Source organism: Mytilus galloprovincialis, chromosome 3 (genome assembly GCF_965363235.1).
Source record: "Mytilus galloprovincialis chromosome 3, xbMytGall1.hap1.1, whole genome shotgun sequence".
Taxonomy (NCBI): Eukaryota; Metazoa; Mollusca; class Bivalvia; order Mytilida; family Mytilidae; genus Mytilus; species Mytilus galloprovincialis.
The window spans coordinates 8,219,012-8,243,438 of NC_134840.1; the positions used below are offsets into that span (position 1 = coordinate 8,219,012).

A 24,427-nucleotide genomic window follows, 5' to 3' on the forward strand; every position below is an offset into this window, starting at 1 on the left:
TGTAGAACCTTGCTCATCCTGTACACTGATGGACACTGTATACATACCTGTGGTGGATCATTGACATCCTGTACATTAATTGTATACTGCTGTTCTACTGTAGAACCTTGCTCATCCTGTACACTGATGGACACTGTATACACTGATCTCTCCAAAAACTTCAAATATCCCTGTGTAACCAGATCTGCTGTACATGTAGTACCTCCCACAGCCTGCTTGTCAAACAAATAAAAGTATAGCAAGATATTACTATTATATTGTGGCCTTATGTTCCACTTGGGATGAAGAGGATAAGTAAGTAAGATATTACAAGGATGCTCTATCAGCATATTTTCAATCCAATTTAATATGTTGAACAATAAAAAAATTACTTGGCTTTTATTCTATAATACAGATGTTGTTTTCATAACTAGCATAACTCACTTTACAAAAATTGTGTATACTTATAACAAAACACATACAAAAGACCCAAATACAAAAATCTGTTTTCATAGCATGATTCAAGAAATTAACAAAATAACTTATAAAGATTATTAATACTAAAAGTAAAAGCAATATTTGGACGTTAAATTATTTGATGGGTTGGTTTCTCTTTGACAAACACCTAAAATCTCACTTTATGCCTATAGTGCGTACCATTGTACAAATAAATCAATCATAAGTTGTGGCTACTTTAGCTAGATTCCTGTAGAAACAAGTAACATTTTGACCCTTCTTTCAAAATTATGTGCCATTTTGTTTCTTTGTTCAAGTTAAAAGTCATCCAGTTTCAAGCTGCAATTGCAAATTTCTGATCCTGTGGTCTTAGTAATCAAATGGGGTTTGCATGCATGTAAAACTGGCTAAACCCTGTCTTATTGACCATGTCTTGTTGGTAATTTTTTTGTTTCTTTTTGTACATCTCTTTTATTTTTACACAGTTGACAGTTGATAATGTGAACTATTGACGCCTGTACAACATACTTGTTTACCACAGCTGGTATTTGATAGTGAAAACTCTTGACTGGTACTGGTTATTTTCAAGGTTAAATCATCATTGTTGTCAGGGTCTGTTGCTGTGATCTGACCAACAACTGTTGCTACTGGTGATAATTCTGGTACAGACAGGGTTGTCTCCCCTTCAAATGATGGACTCTCATTTCTATCCAGAACCTCAACTGTCACTGTGGTTTTACTCTGAAATAACATTTGATAAAAATAAATACAACTGACTGATAGAGTTTTGCAATGGTCGATGTATAGAAATTTTACAGTAATGTACAGATATTCAATACATACCATTCTCTATGGAATATAGTTTTATTAACATTAGAATCATCTTCCATTTTATAAAAGAGATTTCAATTAGAATGATTCATTAGCAATATGTTGTCAAAGTATTTGAAGATTTAAAGGAATACATGATGGTCACAAATTGAATTACTGATAACTCATCAGCAGAACTATTCATTTACAGTGGCAGATCCAGAAGGGGGGCTTCAGTCATGCTTCAGTGATTCCCTATATAATCAACCAAACTTTTCCCACAAAAGGGGTACTGGGCCCCATTGGTAATCATACTATATCTCCTTATCTTTATATTACATTCAGAATTGCAGATCATCAATCCTAAAACTGATGTTCTGTTATTGTAACATTATCCAATCAAAATAAATGTTACAGTGTTGCATTTTTATCAAACATTTAGTCTGCAGTAAGTCTTTACTCTGGAAATCTACATCATGACCTATATATAAACCGATCTATCAACTGAATATAAACAAACAAACAATAAATAATGTTGTAAAACCTACACTTGTTGATGGAATTCCATCATCTGTTGCCTCAATAGAAACATAGTACTTGGCTTTACTTTCATGGTCCAGTGACTGCTTAGTAACCAAGGTTTTACCATCCTTCAAATGAAATACCTCAGTATTGTTTAGAAGTACCAGTCTGATATTTTGTCCTGGATCCTGGTCTGTTGCTTTTAATATTCCTGAAAATCAGTGAAAAAAATGCAAAAAAAGTGAGAAGAATAGAAAAAAATGTTCAAATAAAAAACACATAACAAACAGTAGTACACATTTGCCATCTAAAATATCTCACCTGCTTTACTAATAATGATTGGAAATTATATCTAAGAGTCTTTGAGATCAAGGTTTTGCTACAGATTTCACATAAACTGAACATTATCAAGATCTGTGCACAAAAGATCATAGTCATATAAAACCTTCCAGATAGACATTTACATCTTATATAATTTTGTTCAGTAAATAAAGCTGATATGCTTATAAATTCTGAGAAATAGTTTTTATCACAAAACCTACCATTGACCAACAACCCATTAAAATGAGGTCAGTTCAGATGCACCCTATACTACCAGATAGAAGTTTTACCTAACGACCATTCAATAAAACAAATATGATTGATCTCACAATAGCTAGTTTCCAACAGGTCTCATATACTGTAAATTCAGAAATTAATGCAAGGTTTTTATTATAGAGAAAAATGCGACTAAGTTGTAAACGCAATAATTTAAACTCGCATTTTGAAATATTTTATATGAATTTAACAGGATTTATTCCAAAATCGTAAAAATTAAAATCGCATTTAAGTCTAAAATGACAAAATCGCAATAATAAATGCACGCAATAATTTCTGAATTTACGGTAATTTAAAAACTGCAGATAGTCATTTATTCTGCAATTAATTATTATGAAATTAGTATTATACTTTATCAGATTACAACTAATAATGTATACTCAATTGCAGTTTATTCATTTATTTTCATGGATACTAACTTTTGTGGATAAAGCAAAAAAATGCTTTTGGTGATAACTAATTTTTAGGTTTCTTGTCAAAATCTCCATAAAAGTCAAAACAAAATGTGTACCTCAAAAGTTGGTACCCCATGAAAAAAACGTATCAATACAAAGTATCATTATTTTTACCAAATGAATAATTTGGTCAGATATTACAAGCTGCAAAAAATCTCCTTTTTTCTATAATTTATGACGAGAGCATTGTTACATATTTCATACTATATAAATCTTTGATTTCAGTAATCTAATTCACTGAAGAACAAGAGGCTCTCAAGAGCCTGAATCGCTCACCTGGTAAACAATGCCTTATTGAACATCTTGAACCATGCCAGGCAAACATGTACAGCTAACAATTCTTCAATATTACAAATATATATGACTTACTGTTTATAAATAAAGAAAATGAGACCAAAACACAAACACTTAAAACTTAGCAATGGACTGTGAAAATGAGGTCAAGTTCAAATAAAACCTGCGTAACCGACATATAGATCATAAAATATTTTCATACACCAAATATAGTTGACCTAATGCATAAAGTATTAAAAAAAATTGAAAAAAACTACAAGAGGTGAAATGTACAATCTGCTCAGTTTTCCCATAAGGGGCATGCTCAGTTTTTCTGTTTTTTAGGGAGGACGGACTCCTCAGGCTCATTTTCAATAGTATTCCCACAAGGGGCATTTGTTTTTCTGTTTTTATAAATGAGGGCAGACTCCTCCTCTCTGTCATCTACTGAGTGTTGGTCACCAGTCTTCGTCATTTGACCCCTATGTTCTATTTAAAGTAAGGGCGGCCATGTTTTTTGACGGATCAAAAATCGAAGCACACACTTTGTGCAGGATAATCTAAGGAACTATCATGCTAAGTTTCATCCAAATCCATTCAGTAGTTTCAGAGGAGAAGATTTTTTAAAGTTAGCAAATATGATGAACAAATTGTGAAAAATTGTCATTAAAGGACATTTACCCCTTAAGGGGTCAATTGACAATTTTGGTCATATTAACCTATTTGTAGATCTTACTTTGCTGATCATTTTTGCTGTTTACAGTTTATCTTTATCTATAATGATATTCAAGATAATGACCAAAAACTGCAAAATTTCCTTAAAATTACCAATTAAGTGGCAGCAACCCAACAATGGTTTGTTTGATTCGTCTGAAAATTTCAGGGCTGATAGATCTTGACCTAATGAACATTTTTACCCCATGTCAGATTTGCTCTAAATGCTTTCGTTTTTGAGATATAAGCCAAAAACTGCATTTGACCCCTATGTTCTATTTAAAGTAAGGGCGGCCATGTTTTTTGACGAATCAAAAATCGAAGCACACACTTTGTGCAGGATAATCTAAGGAACTATCATGCTAAGTTTCATCCAAATCCATTCAGTAGTTTCAGAGGAGAAGATTTTTTAAAGTTAGCAAATATGATGAACAAATTGTGAAAAATTGTCATTAAAGGACATTTACCTCTTAAGGGGTCAATTGACAATTTTGGTCATATTAACCTATTTGTAGATCTTACTTTGCTGATCATTTTTGCTGTTTACAGTTTATCTTCATCTATAATAATATTCAAGATAATGACCAAAAACTGCAAAATTTCCTTAAAATTACCAATTAAGTGGCAGCAACCCAACAATGGTTTGTTTGATTCATCTGAAAATTTCTGGACTGATAGATCTTGACCTAATGAACATTTTTACCCCATGTCAGATTTGCTCTAAATGCTTCCGTTTTTGAGATATAAGCCAAAAACTGCATTTGACCCCTATGTTCTATTTTAAGTAACGGCGGCCATGTTTTTTGACGGATCAAAAATCGAAGCACACACTTTGTGCAGGATAATCTAAGGAACAATCGTTTTAAGTTTCATTCAAATCCATTCAGTAGTTTCAGAGGAGAAGATGTTTGAAAAATTGTTAACGACGACAGACGACGACGACGACTGACGCCAAGCGATGAGAAAAGCTCACATGGCCTTTTAGGCCAGGTGAGCTAAAAATGACTTAATTAAAGAACCTTAGTGAGCACGCTCACATACCCCACGTCCCCACATTGTCATTGGAGAAATTAAATAAGTATAAGAAAAAAAATTGTATAAGAAAAAATACTGAATAATAATTTCCTGTCAATATACACATCTACATAGTATGTCCTTATTATCTACAAAATTTCATGAAATTCTGTTGTGTGTTTTCAGAGGAGTTGAGATGACAAACTGTTGCAGAAGTACATTGAAGCAAATAAGTTCAAAGGGGCATAACTCCTAGAAAAAAAATTGAATCGTAATTTCCTGTTGATATGCACATCTACGTAGTATGTCCTTATTATCTACAAAGTTTCATGAAATTCTGTTCTGTGGTTTCAGAAGAGTTGAGATGACAAACTGTTGAAGTAGTACCTTAAAGCAAATAAGTTCAAAGAGGCGTAACTCCTAGAAAAAAAATTGAATCGTGATTTCCTGTCGATATGCACATCTACATAGTATGTCCTTATTATCTGAAAAGGTTTCATGAAATTCTGTTATGTAGTTTCAGAGAAGTTGCGATGACAAACTGTTGCAGTAGTACATTGAAGCAAATAAGTTCAAAGGGGCGTAACTCCTAGAAATAAAATTGAATCACAATTTCCTGTCGATATGCACAACTACATAATATGTCCTTTTCATATAAAAAGATTTCGTGAAATTCTGTTGTGTGGTTTGAGAGGAGTTGCGATGACAAACTGTTGAAGTAGTACATTAACGTAAATAAGTTCAAACGGGCGTAACTCCTAGAAAAAAAATTGAATCGTAATTTCCTGTCGATATGCACATCTACATAGTATGTCCTTATTATCTGAAAAGGTTTCATGAAATTCTGTTGTGTGGTTTGAGAGGAGTTGCGATGACAAACTGTTGCAGTAGTACATTGAAGCAAATAAGTTCAAAGGGGCGTAACTCCTAGAAAAAAAATTGAATCGCAATTTCCCGTCGATATGCACAACTACATAGTATGTCCTTATTATCTGAAAAGGTTTCGTGAAATTCTGTTGTGTGGTTTGAGAGGAGTTGCGATGACAAGAAACAGGACTGACGGACGGACGGACGGACGGTACGACGGACGGATGGACGGACTGACGGACGGACTGACGGATGGACAGACGGGTCAAAAACATTATACCCTCCGCAACTTTGTTGCGTGGGGTATAATTAATGTAATGCATCAAAAATAATTTATTGGATTTACATTCATCACGACATCAGGAGCATTCAACCAATGTGAAAGCCAAGAATGTTAAAATAATTGAAGACTTGAAGAGATTGTGCAAGACCAAAAAGAAGCTAAAATGAATACACAACTGACATAGCATATATGTACCTACCAATTTCAAAATCTAAATCAGAATTTTCTGGGACTGTATCTCCTACAATGTCAAAAACAGGTGGATCATTGACATCTGTCAATAAGATAGCCATGACCTTTTCCAAGGTCAAAGGAGGTGTACCATCATCTGTGACCTTAACCTTTATATTGACAACTTTGTCTTTTTCATAATCTAGAATACATGGTTTGTTGTCACACATTTCTGATGATTTCTTTACCTAAAGAGACAAATATAAAGTAAATTGTATTAGATTAGAAATATATTTTCAGATTTTAATGTTTAAAAAGATTGTTTCTGAAAGCTTATTAATGTGAAAGTAGTATGGTCATTTGTGGAGAAACATTTAGTGATGTAACTATATAGGTGTAATACCACCACTGATTTTCCCCTATTAGTCTTTGTTAAATTTGCACTTTTCAAAAAAATGTGCAGAATTTATCCTTGTTTCAAATAAAGAAATACTTGGCATGAGTTAAGTTTTATCCTGTCCAGTTCTACAGAAAAAAATTCACATAACATTTCATTGCATATAAGAAAATAACCATCATTGGAAGTTAACCAATCAAATTTCTCCCCTTATTTTATCTGTGTACAAGGTTTAGTCACCATGTAACCTCAAGATTACAAAATTTTCTATAGAAATCCCAAATAAAAAATTTTGGTGTTTTGAAATACCCAAGACATATGTTTATGACACAGAAATGGTTTTACTGCAATAAAATGTAGGATTAATTACCTACAACTGTCAAATTCAAGGTAATATTTTTTTCGACCTACTTTCGTATACAACCGGATGTGACGTACCATGATTTGGTGGTATTACACCTATATAAGGAAGGCACACAAAGTCTGTATAAAGATCAAAACTCTACAACAGAAAATTTCATTCAGAAGTTGGTCTAAGAGATTTATATCATGTATATACTTTTTAAAATATGCAATACTTATAAAATAAATCAAATCATGATTGCTTCCTTAAATTTCTAAGAGATAAGTTTAATATTAAGAACCATTGCTTCCTGCCTTGATGTTTACCTGTAAAGTATTTCCTTTGATTTCAAACCTGCCTTGTCCATCATCAATCAGCTGATAATTAAAGGTTTGAATGGTCTGTCCAGAATTATCAGGATCAATAGTGGTCAAGTTACCAACCACTACACCATTAACACTGTTCTCAGCCACCTTAAATACAATTATATTTGATAAATTCTACCACTGATTCAATACATTCCATTGTATGTCTCAATATAAACCTGGCTAAGTAAAGAGAATATCACCCATGTGAATAGCATTATATGTCAAAATGATATAATAATGCCACACTTTTTTTTATTATTTGTTTAACGAGATCCGCACGCTCCACCTTTCCCAATTTCAGAATAAAAATAAAAGTAGTGCATTTTACTTTTATTTTCATTTTTCCAAAAAACCTCAGAACAAAATAAAATCTGCTGTTCAAGATACTCGCTTTCAGTCGCTTTCGTCATCGATAATATTTAATTTTTACCAAGTCTATGAAACAGCAATTTTCATTCAAAAGTAAAGAAATTCAAGGCATAAACGATACATTTTCTTCAAAAAAGATTTTAAAGCTGATGGCATGTTTTTCATACTTGTTACATGAGAGCGTACATCAAATCATTCTAACTTTCGGCAAAATCAGTTATTACTTCATCAGAACTTGATTAAGCTTAAGTAAACTTGTTATCCATGTATTGCATTAAAAACGTCATATTCCTTTCCAAATAGCGTATCAAACATCGTTTATTTTTGTAAAAAAAATTGTCGTTGGACATATTATTTGGCATATTATTGTACAACTACGGATCAGAGTCAGTATTTCATCGGGAACGGACCCGCTATGACCGAAATCTGGATTTTTCGCAATAATGATTATGGATGCAAGAATGGCACTGCTGACAGATAAAAATTTATCCTAAAAGGAAAAATTACGCATCCACACAAATTCACATACTTTTGGTTAGATCTTCTTGATGTATGTATATATTTCCATGTATATGCATTGTTTCAATTTATAAGTTAAAGTAGCTCAACTTTAGATCTATTACACCAGAGAAATATATACACATGTCTGGACAAAGAAACTTTATTCTATTTTAAACATTCTAGGATTTTCAAACCTAGCTGGGGGAAACTTTTCTATTAAACAATATCTACCAAGTATTAAACAATGAGTGGTTGATCAGTGCACACAGGATCAGTCACCAAAAATTCACGATTCATCAAAACTAAAATTTTACCAACAATTTCATAATTCAAATCAGGGTAGTTCTTATGTTGATGTTCTAAATAATAAATTAGAAAGGTCATCTCTCACAACTCTGTGTAAAATAAGATTGAGTGCACACAATCTTGCTATTGAAAAAGGACGATATTTAGATTTACCCCCCAATGAACGAGTTTGTAATGTATGTAAATCAGGTGAGGTAGAAGATGAAAATCACTTTTTACTGAAATGTGAAAATTTCTCCTACTACAGAATTAACTTTAAAAATATTTTATTAAATATACTTCCTACATGTTGTAGTGAAAATCAGCTAAATATTAATAGTTGCATTAATAGTAATTCTTTAAAAAGTCCTGAAAGTGACTAGTTCTTATATATATAAATGTCTGGTGTATAGAAATAAGATTTTAGCTTCTTAGTTATAACATATTTAACTATGCTATAAAAAAGAAGATGTGGTATGATTGCCCATGAGACAACTATCCACAAAAGACTAAAATGACACAGACATTAACAACTATAGGTCACCGTATGGCCTTCAACAATGAGCAAAGCCCATACCGCATAGCGAGCTATAAAAGGCCCCGATAAGACAATGTAAAACAATTCAAACGAGAAAACTAACGGCCTTATTTATGTAAAAACTAGAGGCTCTAAAGAGCCTGTGTCGCTCACCTTGGTCTATGTGAATATTAAACAATGGACACAGATGGATTCATGACAAAATTGTGTTTTGGTGATGGTGATGTGTTTGTAGATCTTACTTTACTAAACATTCTTGCTGCTTACAATTATCTCTATCTATAACAGTACTTTCTGTGGAAAATGTTATTGAAAATCTTCAAATTTTAAGAAAATTGTTAAAAATTGACTATGAAGGGCAATAACTCCTTAGGGGGTCAATTGACTATTTTGGTTATAGTGACTTATTTTTAGTTCTTACTTTGCTGTACATTATTGCTGTTTACAGTTTATCTCTATCTATAATAATATTCAAGATAACAAAAAAACAGCAAAATTTCCTCAAAATTACCAATTCAGGGGCAGCAACCTAACAACCGATTATCCGATTCATCTGAAAATTCCAGGGCAGATAGATCGTGACCTGATCAACAATTTTACTTCCTGTCAGATTTGCTCTTAATGCTTTGGTTTTTGAGTTATAAGCCAAAAACTGCATTTTACCCCCATGTTCTATTTTTAGCCATGGTGGCCATCTTGGTTTGTTGGCCGAGTTACCGGACACATTTTTTTAACTAGATACCCCAATAATGATTATGGCCAAGTTTGGTTAAATTTGGCCCAGTAGTTTCAGAGGAGAAGATTTTTCTAAAAGATTACTAAGATTTACGAAAAATGGTTTAAAATTGACTATTAAGGGCAATAACTCCTAAAGTGGTCAACTGACCATGTTGGTCATGTTGACTTATTTGTAGATCTTACTTTGCTGAACATTATTGCTGTTTACAGTTATCTCTATCTATAATAATATTCAAGATAATAACCAAAAACAGCAAAATTTTCTTAAAATTACCATTTCAGGGGCAGCAACCCAACAACAAGTTATCCGATTCATCTGAAAATTTCAGGGCAGATAGATCTTGACCTGATAAACAATTTTACCCCTGTAAGATTTGCTCTAAATGCTTTGGTTTTTGAGTTATAAGCCAAAAACTGCATTTTACCCCTATATTCTATTTTTAGCCATGGCGGCCATTTTGGTTGGTTGGCCGGGTCTGCGGACACATTTTTTAAACTAGATACCCCAATGATGATTGTGGCCAAGTTTGGTTTAATTTGGCCCAGTAGTTTCAGAGGAGAAGATTTTTGTAAAAGTTAACGCAGGACGACGCCGGACACCGGACGCCAAGTGATGGGAAAAGCTTACTTAGCCCTTCGGGCCCGGTGAGCTAAAAATGAACGAAAAACAAATATGTAACACATAAACAAACGACAACCACTGAATTACAGGCTCCTGACTTGGGACAGGCACATACATAAATAATGTGGCGGGGTTAAACATGTTAGCGGGATCCCAACCCTCCCCCTAACCTGGACAGTGGTATAACAGTACAACATAAGAATGAACTATAAAAATCAGTTGAAAAAGGCTTAACTCATCAGATGGACACAAATACAAGTGGACGTGGCTGGTACTTATACATATATACATATATATATGCTGTATTCATTGTTATAATGCACTGAAATATGGGCCTTTGCCAATTATTGTAATTGTGTTTGTGCCAAAAAAATATTTGTATTTGTATTTGTATATACCAAGTATATGTCTCTGCATACACTAAGAGGTCCCTGACTTGGTGACAGGTATATAAATATATAGTGTATATGCAGCGAGGTTGATATATTTACCTGGTGCCATTGATTTATATTAGAGGAAATACAGAATCCAAAAATAGTTTTTATGTTCATATTAATAGAAGGGTTAATAAAGTGGTCTGTTCTCATTTCATTGTTCTTGTATTTTGATAAATTCAAAAAAAAAAAAAAATCACTTATAATGGTTAATATTTATTTTTAGTGTCGACAGGACCAATTGTGCACTTTTTTTTATTTTTATTTCGTCCCCTCGACCCTAATTTTTTTTTAATTTACTTGTTAAACTGATAAAAAAAAATCTGGCCAAATATTCTTTATCATTCTTCAAGCAATCATGAAATGCTAGTCACCTACTTGCCTAGAAAATGGAATATCATATCACAATAACTTAACAGAGATCAATGATCTATTAAATATGATATAATGGTTAAACAGACCCCTGTAAGACAGACATGTACTCATTACAATCATTCAACAGATTTAATGTTCAACTGACCAATTACATTTGGTATTTTTGAAACTGGCCTAATAAAGGAAATCATCTTTGATCAATAAACCATTTAAATGATGGCAAGATCATAACAACCCATTCAAATACACATGATTCAAATCATCAACTGTTCCACCTTTACAACTTTCAATTCAACAGTTCCTGACATGTCTTGTTTGATTTGAATAAAAACATATAAAAGCAGGAAAATAGGTTAGAGGTTAAACAGTGTATATGTACGTACCTGACTTTTAGATATCTGTATGTCTAATGGTGCTTCGTTTATATCTATTATATTTATGACTATTTCTTTGTCATGTGACATGGGTGGTATTCCTTTATCTGTTGTTGTCAAGGTAACAGTGTATTTGTTGCCTTTTTCAAAGTCAATAACTGTAGATGAGGCTGCCTGGAAAAAGTAAAATGTATCTAACATATAATTGATTGATCTTCATTGGAGCATGAACGATAAGTATTTAACTCTACTTGTAAATGAAAACCATACCTGCCTGTGAGTCCAACAGGATACAATGAAATTATTCAATAAACTCAGACATTCTTAACATGGAGAAGTGAATACTATGCTGTCCAAATGAAAAACAAGAATCTGTCCATAGTGCAAGGATGCCCCACTCACACTATCATTATCTATGTTAAATGAACCATGAAATTGGGGTCAAAACCCTTATTTGGCATTAAAATCAGAACAATTATCTTATAGGGAACATGTGTTCTAAGTTTCAAGTTGATTGGACATCAACTTCATCAAAACTAAATTGACCAAATCTTTAAACTAAAGCTAGGCAGATGGAAAGACAGACGAACAAACGAATGAATGAACGCAAGAATGCAAAACATAATGCCTATTAATGGAGCATAAAAAAAAACCATCCTCAACAGGCAAGACAAGCATTAAGTGGCTATCATTTTTTATAAAGTTGTTAGTTTGAAAATTAAGCCTAATATGACCTTTATCTTATGAACTGAGAAAAACTTCTATAACCCTCTAAACATTTAAATTTCCTTCTAATAATACATATAGCAGGGTCATAATGGAGGTACCATCATGGCAAATAATGGTAAATTATCTTGTTAAATGACTTTAACAGTAATTTTAGGTGAATGATAATCAAATATATATATTTTATTTAGACACAAAAATAATCAACACGTTAATTTTTTTCCAAAAATAAAATTGAAATTGAACAAAAGAATCCAACCTCTTTGTTAGAGAAGGCAATAAATGCTTACTATAATGTTTACTATAGTGACAAAAACTTTTAAAAGTTAATAAAAACAAACAAAATTACAATTTTCTTCTCAATTACAAAGTGTTTTATTTTAAAAACACCATTTGCATAAGTTTTCAATCTATTTAGTACATAGTTAAGCAGAACAATTAGATATCAAGTCAACGACATGGGTATCTTTCAAGTTGGATGTAGAAAATGCATAACCTCCGATTTTTTTTTTAATTTTACCACGGACGTAAAACATATCAATCTATTAGTTCAGTAACTTTTGTATCTGCCCTTCAGTCATGTGACTTAAGAAAAAATTCAAAAAATGGGTAACAATTGTATCGAAAAGAGAAAATCGAGTGTACCTTTATATGTTAGGGAGTGTTTGAGTTGAATATTTTGTCTTGATATCGTACAAAGCAAGAATATTTCATACATTGTCTCGCTTCAGATTCTATCATTTTTATATATCAAAGCTACAGATTGACTTTATAACATAAAAAAAATCACAATACTAAAAGATGAAATATATAGGTCAAGTGAAATACCTATCTAATGAATCACAAAAACAGAGTAGGTGTGTTCGAATAGCTATTTTTTTACTGAAAGTACTTGACGACAGTCATTCAAGTTGGATGATGAAAATGCATATCTTCGAAAAATTATAATTTTTTGTGTGTGAAAACTAGGGTTTATAGTCTTCAACCACTAAAAAAATCTAGTCTGCCCTTCCAGGAAATATTTAATTAGATTTTTTTTTAAATGTTTATGAATTTTAGAAAATTCCACCTGACAACCAATCAGACAAATATAGTTTTAAGTTGAATCAATACAGACAAGATCATTAACTGATGCTCATTAGCTAGTTGATACATTTGTCTTTTAAAATACAACTGACATATAAGGATCGTAATGGTGCAATGTGGATAAATTTATCGGTTTCTGAGAACAAAATTGGCAGTGCGTCATCCCTACAATGGCTTCCATTTCTACGATTGTGAAAATGAACTGGCGTAATGGGGAGATAATTTAAACAAAGTAGAATCCTGTTTGAGGCCTCAGACAAATGACGATAAGGATATTTTGACAAATCACAGTAAAATTTTAACCCATTTGATGCTAACACAAGCCAAAAATGTCAATTTGACGCCTGACGGTAAAGGGCATTTCTACCCTCATGTAAACATTTTTTCAAATACAAAACTACCTTAAATACATTGCCTTCTACAATAAACAGTCCAGACGGGTCAGTTATAGAATATTCATGTTGGTCATCTTTATCCTCATCCACACTGGATAACTGACCAATCACAATGTCCAATTTATTCTCTTCTACAGAGACTTCAGCGACTGATTCACTATCAATCAGTATGTCCTGGAATGTAACAAAATATTTCAGTGGTTTATATATATGGTTATGATTTGGGGTTTTAAAACTTAAAAACTATATTAAAATAACACATTCTTATAAACACATATTTAGTTCCTCAAATTCAATCATTTTTTTCTTTTTGAAATTGACAATAACAATTCTCATCATAACAATTTATCTTACACTCATGTGAGTAGACTTAATACATTAATGAATTATGAGATATAGCTAGTGAACAACATTACAGTTTATCTGTGTGCCTTTTAGAGTGAGATGTCAATATCTTGTCAAGACTTCCTGCTTTCTGGATGAATTCTTAGTAAACTTTTAAGAATGGATGCGACTCAAATCTTCCTGCATCTCATAATGTATACAGACAATTTTTAACAATGAAAAATGAAACAAATAAATACCTAAAAACTTAATCAATAATAAACTTACAGAAGCTGCATCATTGAAATCTACAACTTCCAAGGTCAAGTTGATGACCTTGGTTAAGCCTGCTTTGTCTGTTGCCTGAACAGAGAAGGTGACAGAAGGCTCAATCTCATAGTTAAATGGTGAGTGTGTTGTCAGTAAACCTTTGCAGTATACATTGACATCCTATAAAACAATTTCACAAATTCATTTCCCATAGCAATGGTATTCATTCTTCTGCTTTATTTGAATGCATTTCAAATGTTACTCAAACTTATATCCAGTCCTTTTGAAATTGTTTATAATATCTGTTAAAATCTTCATTTATAAATACACTAGGAAACCTGGATTATGTAAAGATGTTCTTATAAAATACCTGTGACATACTTTTAAAAAGATAATTTTTTCTAGTGGAATTTCATTGTAAACATTTCTTCTCATTCCAACTTTTGGATGAAATTATGCTTCTTGCTTTGTGTGGATCTTGTTCTGATAATTTTTGCCATTAAAGTTTATCTCTATCTATCATAGTTTTCAAGGTAACAGGCAATTATATAAAACAAGAGTGCACACGCTGAAATGTCTCGCCTTTTATACTAATCATTGATATTATGTTGATAGTCCTAAGTATAAAGCTAAGCTTTATTACAACTGTCACATAAACTGAACATTAACCAAGATAACTTAACAAAGACCAATGAAACTTGAAAATGAGGTCAAGGTCAGATGAACCATGCCAGGCAGACATGTACAGCTAACAATGCTTCTATACAACATATATAGTTGACCCATTACTTATAGTTTAAGAAAAATAGACCAAACACAAAAACTTAACACTGTGCAATGAACTGTGAAAATGAGGTCAAATAAAACCTGCGCGACTGACGTAAAGATCATAAAATATTTCCATACACCAAATATAGTTGACCTATGGCATATAGTATTAGATAAAAAGACTAAAACTAAAAAAACTTAACTTTGACCACTGAACCATGAAAATGAGGTCAAGGTCACATGACATCTGCCCGCTAGACATGTACACCTTACAATCATTCTATACAACAAATATAGTAGACCTATTGCATATAGTATAAGAAAAACAGACCAAAACACATAAAATTTAACTATAACCACTGAACCATGAAAATGAGGTCAAGGTCAGATGACACCTGCCAGTTGGACATGTACACCTTATAGTCCTTCCATACACTGAATATACTAGCCCTATTGCTTATAGTATCTGAGATATGGACTTGACCACAAAAACTTAACCTTGTTCACTGATCCATGAAATGAGGTCGAGGTCAAGTGAAAACTGTCTGACAGACATGAGGACCTTGCAAGGTACACACATATAGTTATCCTATTACTTATTATAAGAGAGAATTCAACATTACAAAAAATTTGAACTTTTTTTTCAAGTGGTCACTGAACCATGAAAATGAGGTCAAGGACATTGGACATGTGACTTACGGAAACTTCGTAACATAAAGCATCTATATACAAAGTATGAAGCATCCAGGTCACATATTAGCACAAAAGATATATAACAAAAATTGAAAAATTATATATGAGAAGTTTCCAAAGATAAAAAATCTCCCGTAACAGAAAATATTATAGTAATAATTTATGACTTACTCCAACACTGGAACATATTGTATTTTTCAATTCCAATCTACCGTCTGCATTATCTAGTAAGGTCAATGTTATCCAATCACCCTCATCATAATCTTTAACATTAATGGTACCTATCACTACATCTGTAATGAAAATACACTTTCTCAAAACAAAAATAAATATACCATTAGGACTACATTATCAATATCATATTGCATGCACATATATACATAATGTTTACAGCATAACATGTTTTCAACTTTGAATGCATGATATGAATTTTTAGACTTCTAAATAAGAATTCATTCAACAATAAAATAAGGAAAATAAGCTTCCAAAAAAATTGTGATTGATAAAAGGAATATTTGAATACAAATTAGACATGAAGTAAAATAAAGGCTTACGATTTGCATTCTCTCTGACTTTAGGTTTATCATTTTCATATGACAAAGGAGAATTTTCTGCAGTAACCTGAAGTGCATATGGAACCTCATTCATGTCCTGGATCTTGAACTTTATAGTAGATGTTACCTTAAATACAACAAGTTAGATATTTTATGTCAATAATAATGAACCAGACTTCAAAGGTACACATTTTAATGTTTAGGCTTCTCTTGTTAGTTTAAACATATTCACCTATATTGGATTGGGAAACAAGTTTTGCAACTTATATTAATCCCTTTCTACTTTGCGGGTGCGAGTGCTGCCTTGTAGCGGCATTAGCCTGCTCTTTTATCGAAATCTACAAGGGTGTCTTTAACATGCAAGAGATATTGCTCTCTCTTAACACAGGTCAGCAATTTATCCTCCCCTTCCAATGGAATATCATCGTTTTCTCAAGACCATACTCGCAAATGGTGTCAAGGGAGAGCTGAAAATTCAGTCCCTGAAATTTTCATCTGGGAATGGGCATCAAGTAAGTTGTAAGAAGTTTAATTTGACTTTGGACATAAGCACCATCAATAAAGACTTTGAATCCACACTTTATTTCTTCAAGAGTTTAATTTGACTTTGGACATAAGCACCGTCAATAAAGACTTTGAATCCACACAACTTTATTTCTCCTAGAGACTGATAATTTTCATATAGTTTTCTAATAATAAACAGGAGGTTTTTTATAAAGATTCTTTCCTACAGACATAGGATTTTCAGAATAGCTACAAAATTCCTACTTACAGACAAAGGGTTTTCTCCATTATCTGTGGATTTTACATCAATCGTAAATTCTGTTAACTTTTCTGTTTCATAGTCAAAACTTCTAGATGTTATCAGCTTTCCATTTTTGATAGTAAATACACCACTGGGATCATTTATCAGTTCGTATGTGTGTGACTGGTCAATATCCTCGTCTTTTGTAACAATAGCAACAACTTCATTTCCTGAAACACACATCATTAAATTCAGTGATAAATTCAGAATAAAATAACATATATTTACTTATTCCTTAAATAATTCATAACATATTTTTGTAGATGTCCTGTTAGCACCATTAGGACAAAGAGGTAATAATAGAATCCTTTACATTTGGAATCAATGAGAAACTAAATACCATCTCAGAATCTAATTCTCCAGTTGATAATGCATATTTAGGAACAACTATTAGGCCTGGTAATCCTAAATATATGTTAAGTTGGGCATACAAAACTAAACTTTCTGGGACCAAAAACAATAGGTCAAATTAAAAGTAAAGAAGTGCATTGTAGTAATTGATGGCTTACACACCTGGTTGAACCCCCTCAGGGATATTGGAAGGCTCCAGTACAACTTCTGTTGGTTTATCATTAACATCAGATAGATGTATATTTATGTCAAAGTAAGCCTTCATCCTAGGATTACCATCATCTCGAGCCATCACTGTAATAGTCCTTTTCTTACGCTTCTCTCTGTTTAACAAACAATATTTTCCTCCTTCTGATGGACACTTTTCATTAGAGTCTTTGGCTACCTACAAAAAGTTAGATAACACATTTGTGAAAGGTAAAGTTATAAGTATTAACCTAACAATGCATTATTTCAAAAATTAACAAAACTTTAGATTCTTTTTCAACAAAGGAATAGGTCCAATAAAACCCTTTTTTGGTCCCAAAATATAACAGTTTTACATAATTATTAAAATATAAAGTTTTAGCTGTTTATTGGAAAGTAGAATACTTCTGTGATAAATATGGGCTGTGTTTGACAATGCAATGCACAAATATCAGGTACTAGCATCATTAAGTCATGCTTACTGAAATCTTCACAATTTTATCATTTGAGTTAAATTGAAGACAGTATCCGTCTTAAATGCCGTAAATAAACTAATTGAAACAACTGAAGTAGACACTCGAGTGTTTAAAAAGTGTCCAAAATCTTTCATCAGATGAACCTGAAATTTATGGTGTGCATGAATTATTTCTTAAATTAATCCAGGTTGATCTTCTGTACCTCGATGTTGAAGGTGTGATTGATTACTGTAAATTCAGAAATTATTACGTTGTTTTTTTAATATTGCGAAAAATACGACAGGGTCATAATTGCAGTAATTTAAACGCGCATTTTTTAAATTTTTATATGAATTAAACAGGGTTTTCCTCAATATCGCAAAAATTAAAATTGCATTTTACTCTTAAATGACAAAATCGCAATAATAACATTATTGAATTTTATTGAATAACTGTTCTGTATATCATCAAGTAATTTCATTTTTTTAGGCAACAATATTCTTTGGCCTGTAGAGTTTTTAAATTTCTGAATGATTGTGTTACCTTTAAGCATGTTTGTCCATTTTCAATGTAGGTTGCAAACATCTTGTAATTGGAGTTAACAAGGAGAAATGACAATGTTTGATTAGGGTCATCATCCACTCCAGAAAAACAGCCAACCGTCGTATTAATCATACTATTCTCAGGTATTGTATCAGGAGTCAGCTGAAATGGAGAAATAAACCTGAAAAAAACATCTTTTCAAATCTTTTTAATCATGGTCCCCTGTCTTAGCTGTTAATCTATGGAAGAATAGAATATTTGATAATATTTCTTAAATAATATATTGCTTCATAAATACGTCAAATCAAGTATAGAAATCTGGACTGACAAATGATTATTTCATTGAATCCTTAAATATCCCTACACAGAAGGTACTGAGCTTACTGACAGACTATATCTGTAATAAGTGAAGAACTATTGTTAAGATTTTTTTTGTAATGATATATGAATTTCAGTTAATAAAAAGAACATCAAGTTAAAAAGCCTGATCATTATTTCACAGTTACACATTTAATTCTTTTTTCAAAAAATCTTTTTACGGATTCCAAGTTAACTTAGTTTATAACAGTTCTTATCAATTGAATATGTTGGCATATATTTAAATGTATACATACATAAGCAGCCTTTGGAGGGTCATTAGCATTCAAAATTTCAAACTCAAATATTTTCTCAAAGAAGGCTTTGTCCAAATCTGTGGTTCTAATTGTTATATTCCACCTAAAAGCAATAAAGAAGAACATGAAAAAATTAGATTATAGACTGTATTTTCATGAAGTTAAATTTCTGCCAATACCATAATATGATAATCCCTATCTTTACTTTGTGATTAAAGTGTATGTATATGCAAAGTAATAACTAAGCACATAAATTTAATGGAAGTTTTATGTCTTCAGATAAAAAGTAGAATATTTGTAAGCTGTCAGTACAACATTTTATTCATTTAATAACTTTTGAAGTTTTAAAAAATTACTATTAGGATGGTGTTTCAATTTGTTTTGCTCCAAGTTACTTGATTTTTTTTTTTGCCAAGTATCTTTTTAAAACTGCATGATTAAAGCCTATTCAAATACACTGTTGATACAGAGTTTTGTCTTGTCTGTCAACAACAAAAATCTAAAAAAAGAGGCAATCTGATGGACAGCGACATTGCTAATCAAATTAAAAGAGAAAATATCATTGATCTATCAAAAGTAGTTCCTATCAAACTGACTAAATCAGAAAACTTAAACAATTGTTGACACTGCCCCTAATGCCACTAGAAAAGCAACACCCATGTCTCACTTTCCTTGACTTTGGTTGCAGGCAAAACAAAAACCTGTAAAACTTAATATTCCATTAATGAATAAATAGTTATTCTGATGTATTGCAAGAAAAAAATGTATTCTAAGTCGAGATCAAGTTGAAAATTTCCAAATAGTAACTTACTTATTTGGTTGATCTTCAAAGTTAGCTTTGACTTTAAGACAAAGTCTGTGTTGTAATATTTGGAATCTGTTAGAGACATCACTGATGATTGTATAAACATGGCTATCATAGACATCATCAACAGTTCCCATATAAATACAATAACCTGCTTCCGTATTCTCTGGAATCTTAGTCTTAGAAATGTCTATGTTAATCTGAAATTTAATAATATATAATATACAACATAGTCTTTTTAGGGTCAAATAATAAGCAAGATGTTGGTCTAAAGAAAATGTTCATTCATGTTTGGTTTGTACAGGTATCTCTTATTTTCTGGTGAATGCTGATTCACATTCACATACACATTAATGATATTTATAGAATCAACTTTCCTCAATTTACAGCTGACAATCCAGAGGAGGGCAGAAATTTGCAACAAAATTTAAAATCAAAGAAAACATGTAAAATATGCAAATTTTAACACCCCCTCATTTTGTGTACTTATGTTTGTCTGTTTTGTCTTTTTTTCTTTTTAGTCATTGCGTTGTCAGTTTATTTTAAACTTATAAAATTAGATGTCCCTTGGTATCTTTTGCCAGTCCTTCGAATCTAATCAGGAAAGTGAAGATAGTGCATTTTACGAAGAAAGTTTTGCTGTAAATCCAATTAAAAAATATATTGCTTCAATGCATCCTTCTGATTGATTAAACATCTTCATAATTAAAAAAACAAATCTGGCCAACTTATAAAATTTATGTAACTTACATCAGTTGGTGGGTTATTAAAAGGACTACAGAAGATTTTAGGGGTGGACCATTTGGAGTCCTTTTGACAGGTGACATAATTCATATTGTCTGGTTGAGTAATTATAGTCCAATCACCTTTGCAAACTGGTATACATGTTGAATTGTAACTCTGCAAATAAAAAAAAAAGTATGAATTATTTGTTAAAAAACAGGAAAATGTTCAATTTATTTATGTCTTATCATTATACATGTAAATCATGACAAAATCCTCATCATCATCATCTCATCAGCCAATAATACATCATCACTTCAAAGTTAGATTGCAATTCAAAATTACCTGCCAAATATATCCCCAACATTTATTTACTAATATTACAAGATTCTTATATATCCTTCAATACATTGAAATGAGATTGCTTATAATGTGAATTTTTAACTCTTTTAAAAATTGCTCATCATCACTGATTTTTATATTAGTCAACAACATAGCTGATAAAAAGCTTTCATTTAAATTTCATAAATATCTGACAAGAATTGCACATGTGAGAGCCCATACATGACTGGATTCAGTAACATCCTGTATTTTTTTGTCCCAGGCAAAATGACAGACAGGGGAGACAATTATGTTTGGCTGTTAATGATAAATAAGTGAATTGAGTGTTTTAACATTTCCCTAACAGTCATTTCCTCTGAAACTATATCATAGGTGACACGGTAGTATTTCCTGTCCCATAAGGGATAATGATCATACCTGCCAACTTTGCAAAATGCCCATGGGGGTTTTACGTCAAAGATGGTTCTTCAAGTCCTACAAAACCTTCAAGGGGGCCTTCAAATATATTCTAATGTGTTTTTTGGGTTTCCTCATGCTTTAACAAGCTCATAGCCATTGTTAAATTAATTATTTTCTTTAAAATAGTGGACGAAATTGTACTTACAAAATTTCCACATGGGAGCCTCCATGGGGGAAATCCCCCACAAATAGTGACAGTTGGAAGGTATGGATAATGATAGCCTTTTTAAAATTTTCCCCACTTGCTAACACTGCCAAAAATTCTACATTCACAGTTAACTGAAGTACTTCCATTATACTTTTCAGAAATGATTTTCAATATGTATCATGACCGTTTACTTTTTTGCTATCTTTTTTTTTTTTTTAACAGTTCTCATGTTTTATTGATAGTTTTTCACATTTGTTAGTTGATACATCAAATACCGGTACCTTATCCCGGCCTCGTTAACCGTTAGCAGTATATAATAAATTTTGTTAGTATTTGTTAGTTTAATTTGTGTTTGAAACATACATTTTTAATTATAATATAATCTGACTGATTGTTAGTCAATTACAAATAGAAAAAAAAATACAATATAAGCATATATAATTGCAAATCATTCACATTTATAATTACGTAATTTTGTACCGTATTTGACCCTTACTTTAACATCCTCATTATTGAATCAATCTACCTGACACATATTGCTCGTTTAGAAAAATCGTGCAGATGTCTTAATGTGATCAGATAATCGTAACTTGACGTGATTGAGGGATAATATACTTCACGTGTTAATCTTTTCGCTTTTGGATTATTATCAAAAGGTGAGATATTTTATGTTTATTATTATAGAAATATGAATTTATTATCTTTGTACATAATCTGTACCTTATTGTGTTTTGATTTAAGTTTTAGAATAGGTGTAATTTAAGGGTTTTTCTTTACGGCCGCTGAGGTGTCGATTTTTATATTTTATAATCTAACAGTTTAAAGATTTTTTTGAAATTTGCGAATTCAATTACTTTTACTTTTTTTTACACATCTGTTAACTTCAAAATATAATTCAAATTCTTTTTTAAAGATATTGTATATGTCGGCGGATTTTGTTCTTTGCTCCGACGTGTAAAATGATTTGTAAATTGAGAAACCTATCAACGTTATAATAAGATTTATGTCATTATAATGTCGGTCTCCTATTTTATATCCAAAGACTATATCTATTAAGTTTATTTCTTACAGAAGTTTATGATATTCATTTTTTCTGTTATTTTATTCCACAAATCTTTTAAAAATTTACAGTCGATAAAAAAATGTTGATAATTGTCTGTGCATTTGCATAAAGTACACTCTGACGTATTATATATTTTCCATTTAAAAAGATTTTCTGTGTTCGGCAATATATAGCTAAATAGTTTCCATTTATATACTTTAAGTTTGTTTGTGTATATTTCTTTGTTTGTAAATGATAAGGAGTGTTTAATTTGTAATGGTTTTACGCCTAATAATTTTTGCCATTTTATTAATCCAATGTTTGGAGTTATTTTGTTTTTTAAAAAATATTGATATACGGTTTTGTTATCTAGATCTGCTAAATTTATTTCTGTTTCATTCATTCTGATTATTTTTTCGTTAATATTAACGCGGGTTTTAACAGATTTATTTGTTTTCAGGATATCTATCCAACATTTTGGCATAGCTTTTTTTAATATTGATAGTTCGGCTATCCAGTTGTGTTTTATTTCTAACTTACGCAGTATTGTCTTTTCGTTGATTTGACCGTTTTCGTCAATTATTTCATTTATATAGATTATATTGCTTCCGATCCAATTGAGCATCAATAATGGTTTATTTTTTATTTTTATGTTTTTATTACCCCATATAATTTCTTTGCGTATTTCTCTAAAGTTAGTGGGTGATTTAGTTTGACCTCCACCTTTCCGTATCCAACATTTTACAATATCCAGATAAAATTCTGGTAGTTCAGTTGTTATTTTAAGTGGTTTTAAATTTTTAAGTTCTAAATTCATTTTGAAGATAAGGAAGTTTTTCCCGTATTTATCAAAAAAGAATCTCGGAATAATTGACCAATTTTCATGTTTTGACTCCATTAGTCTTGATACCCATTTAATTTTAAGTGTGTTGAAGTAGCTGTTGATATCTATCATATTAAGTCCTCCCGTACTGTAATCTGCTATGAGAGTTGACCTTTTTAATTTATCTTGTTTACCGTTCCAGATGAAATTAAAAATTTCTTTTTCTAGGTTGTCGCTATACATTTTATTTATGACTGTCATACTTGCTAAGTATGTAAATTGTGGGATGATAAGTGATTTGATAATAAGAATTTTACCGATGATCGTAAGATGTCTTTTTTCCCAAGATTTCATGAGTTTTTTTGCTTTTTCAAACTTATTTTCCCAATTTAGTTTTGCGCATTCTGCTTTATTTGTGCCGAAATACAATCCCAACACTTTAACGGGTTTATCTGTGAATTTTATATTATCTACCTTATCTTTACAATTTTTTAGTTTTCCTATCCAAATGCCTTCCGTTTTGTTTTTATTTAATTTAAGACCAGAAAATGTGCCAAATATTTCAATAACGTTTAATGCTGCTATAATTTCATTTTTTGATTTAAGAAAAAGAGTGGTATCATCTGCTAACTGGGAAATTTTCAAATTATGTTTTGAATGGTCAAGTTTGATTTCAAAACCTTTAATGTTATAATCATTCCTTAATTTACATGCCATAATTTCAACTGCGATCACGAAGATCATGGAAGAGCAGGGGCATCCTTGACGCACCCCCCTTTTTAGACTAATTGGTGCAGAAATCCATCCATTATTGAACACTGAGCTATTTA

The 24,427-nt window shown here is 31.5% G+C and overlaps 1 protein-coding gene across 1 annotated transcript in view; it reads right to left on the bottom strand.

Moving 5' to 3' along the window:
• Nucleotides 1–24,427, bottom strand: part of LOC143069853 (uncharacterized) — a 46,827-nt gene that overhangs the window by 2,891 nt on the left and 19,509 nt on the right. The window contains exons 6-21 of the mRNA XM_076244657.1: nt 20,811–20,960; nt 20,067–20,260; nt 19,256–19,358; nt 18,642–18,803; nt 17,620–17,842; nt 17,074–17,276; nt 16,302–16,428; nt 15,919–16,040; nt 14,305–14,466; nt 13,699–13,866; nt 11,495–11,659; nt 7,208–7,354; nt 6,170–6,389; nt 1,794–1,978; nt 964–1,176; nt 48–212 (exon numbers count right to left, since the gene is read on the bottom strand). Of these exons, the coding sequence (XP_076100772.1) occupies nt 48–212; nt 964–1,176; nt 1,794–1,978; nt 6,170–6,389; nt 7,208–7,354; nt 11,495–11,659; nt 13,699–13,866; nt 14,305–14,466; nt 15,919–16,040; nt 16,302–16,428; nt 17,074–17,276; nt 17,620–17,842; nt 18,642–18,803; nt 19,256–19,358; nt 20,067–20,260; nt 20,811–20,960 (2,709 nt within the window). The remainder of the gene's footprint in view (nt 1–47; nt 213–963; nt 1,177–1,793; nt 1,979–6,169; nt 6,390–7,207; nt 7,355–11,494; nt 11,660–13,698; nt 13,867–14,304; nt 14,467–15,918; nt 16,041–16,301; nt 16,429–17,073; nt 17,277–17,619; nt 17,843–18,641; nt 18,804–19,255; nt 19,359–20,066; nt 20,261–20,810; nt 20,961–24,427) is intronic.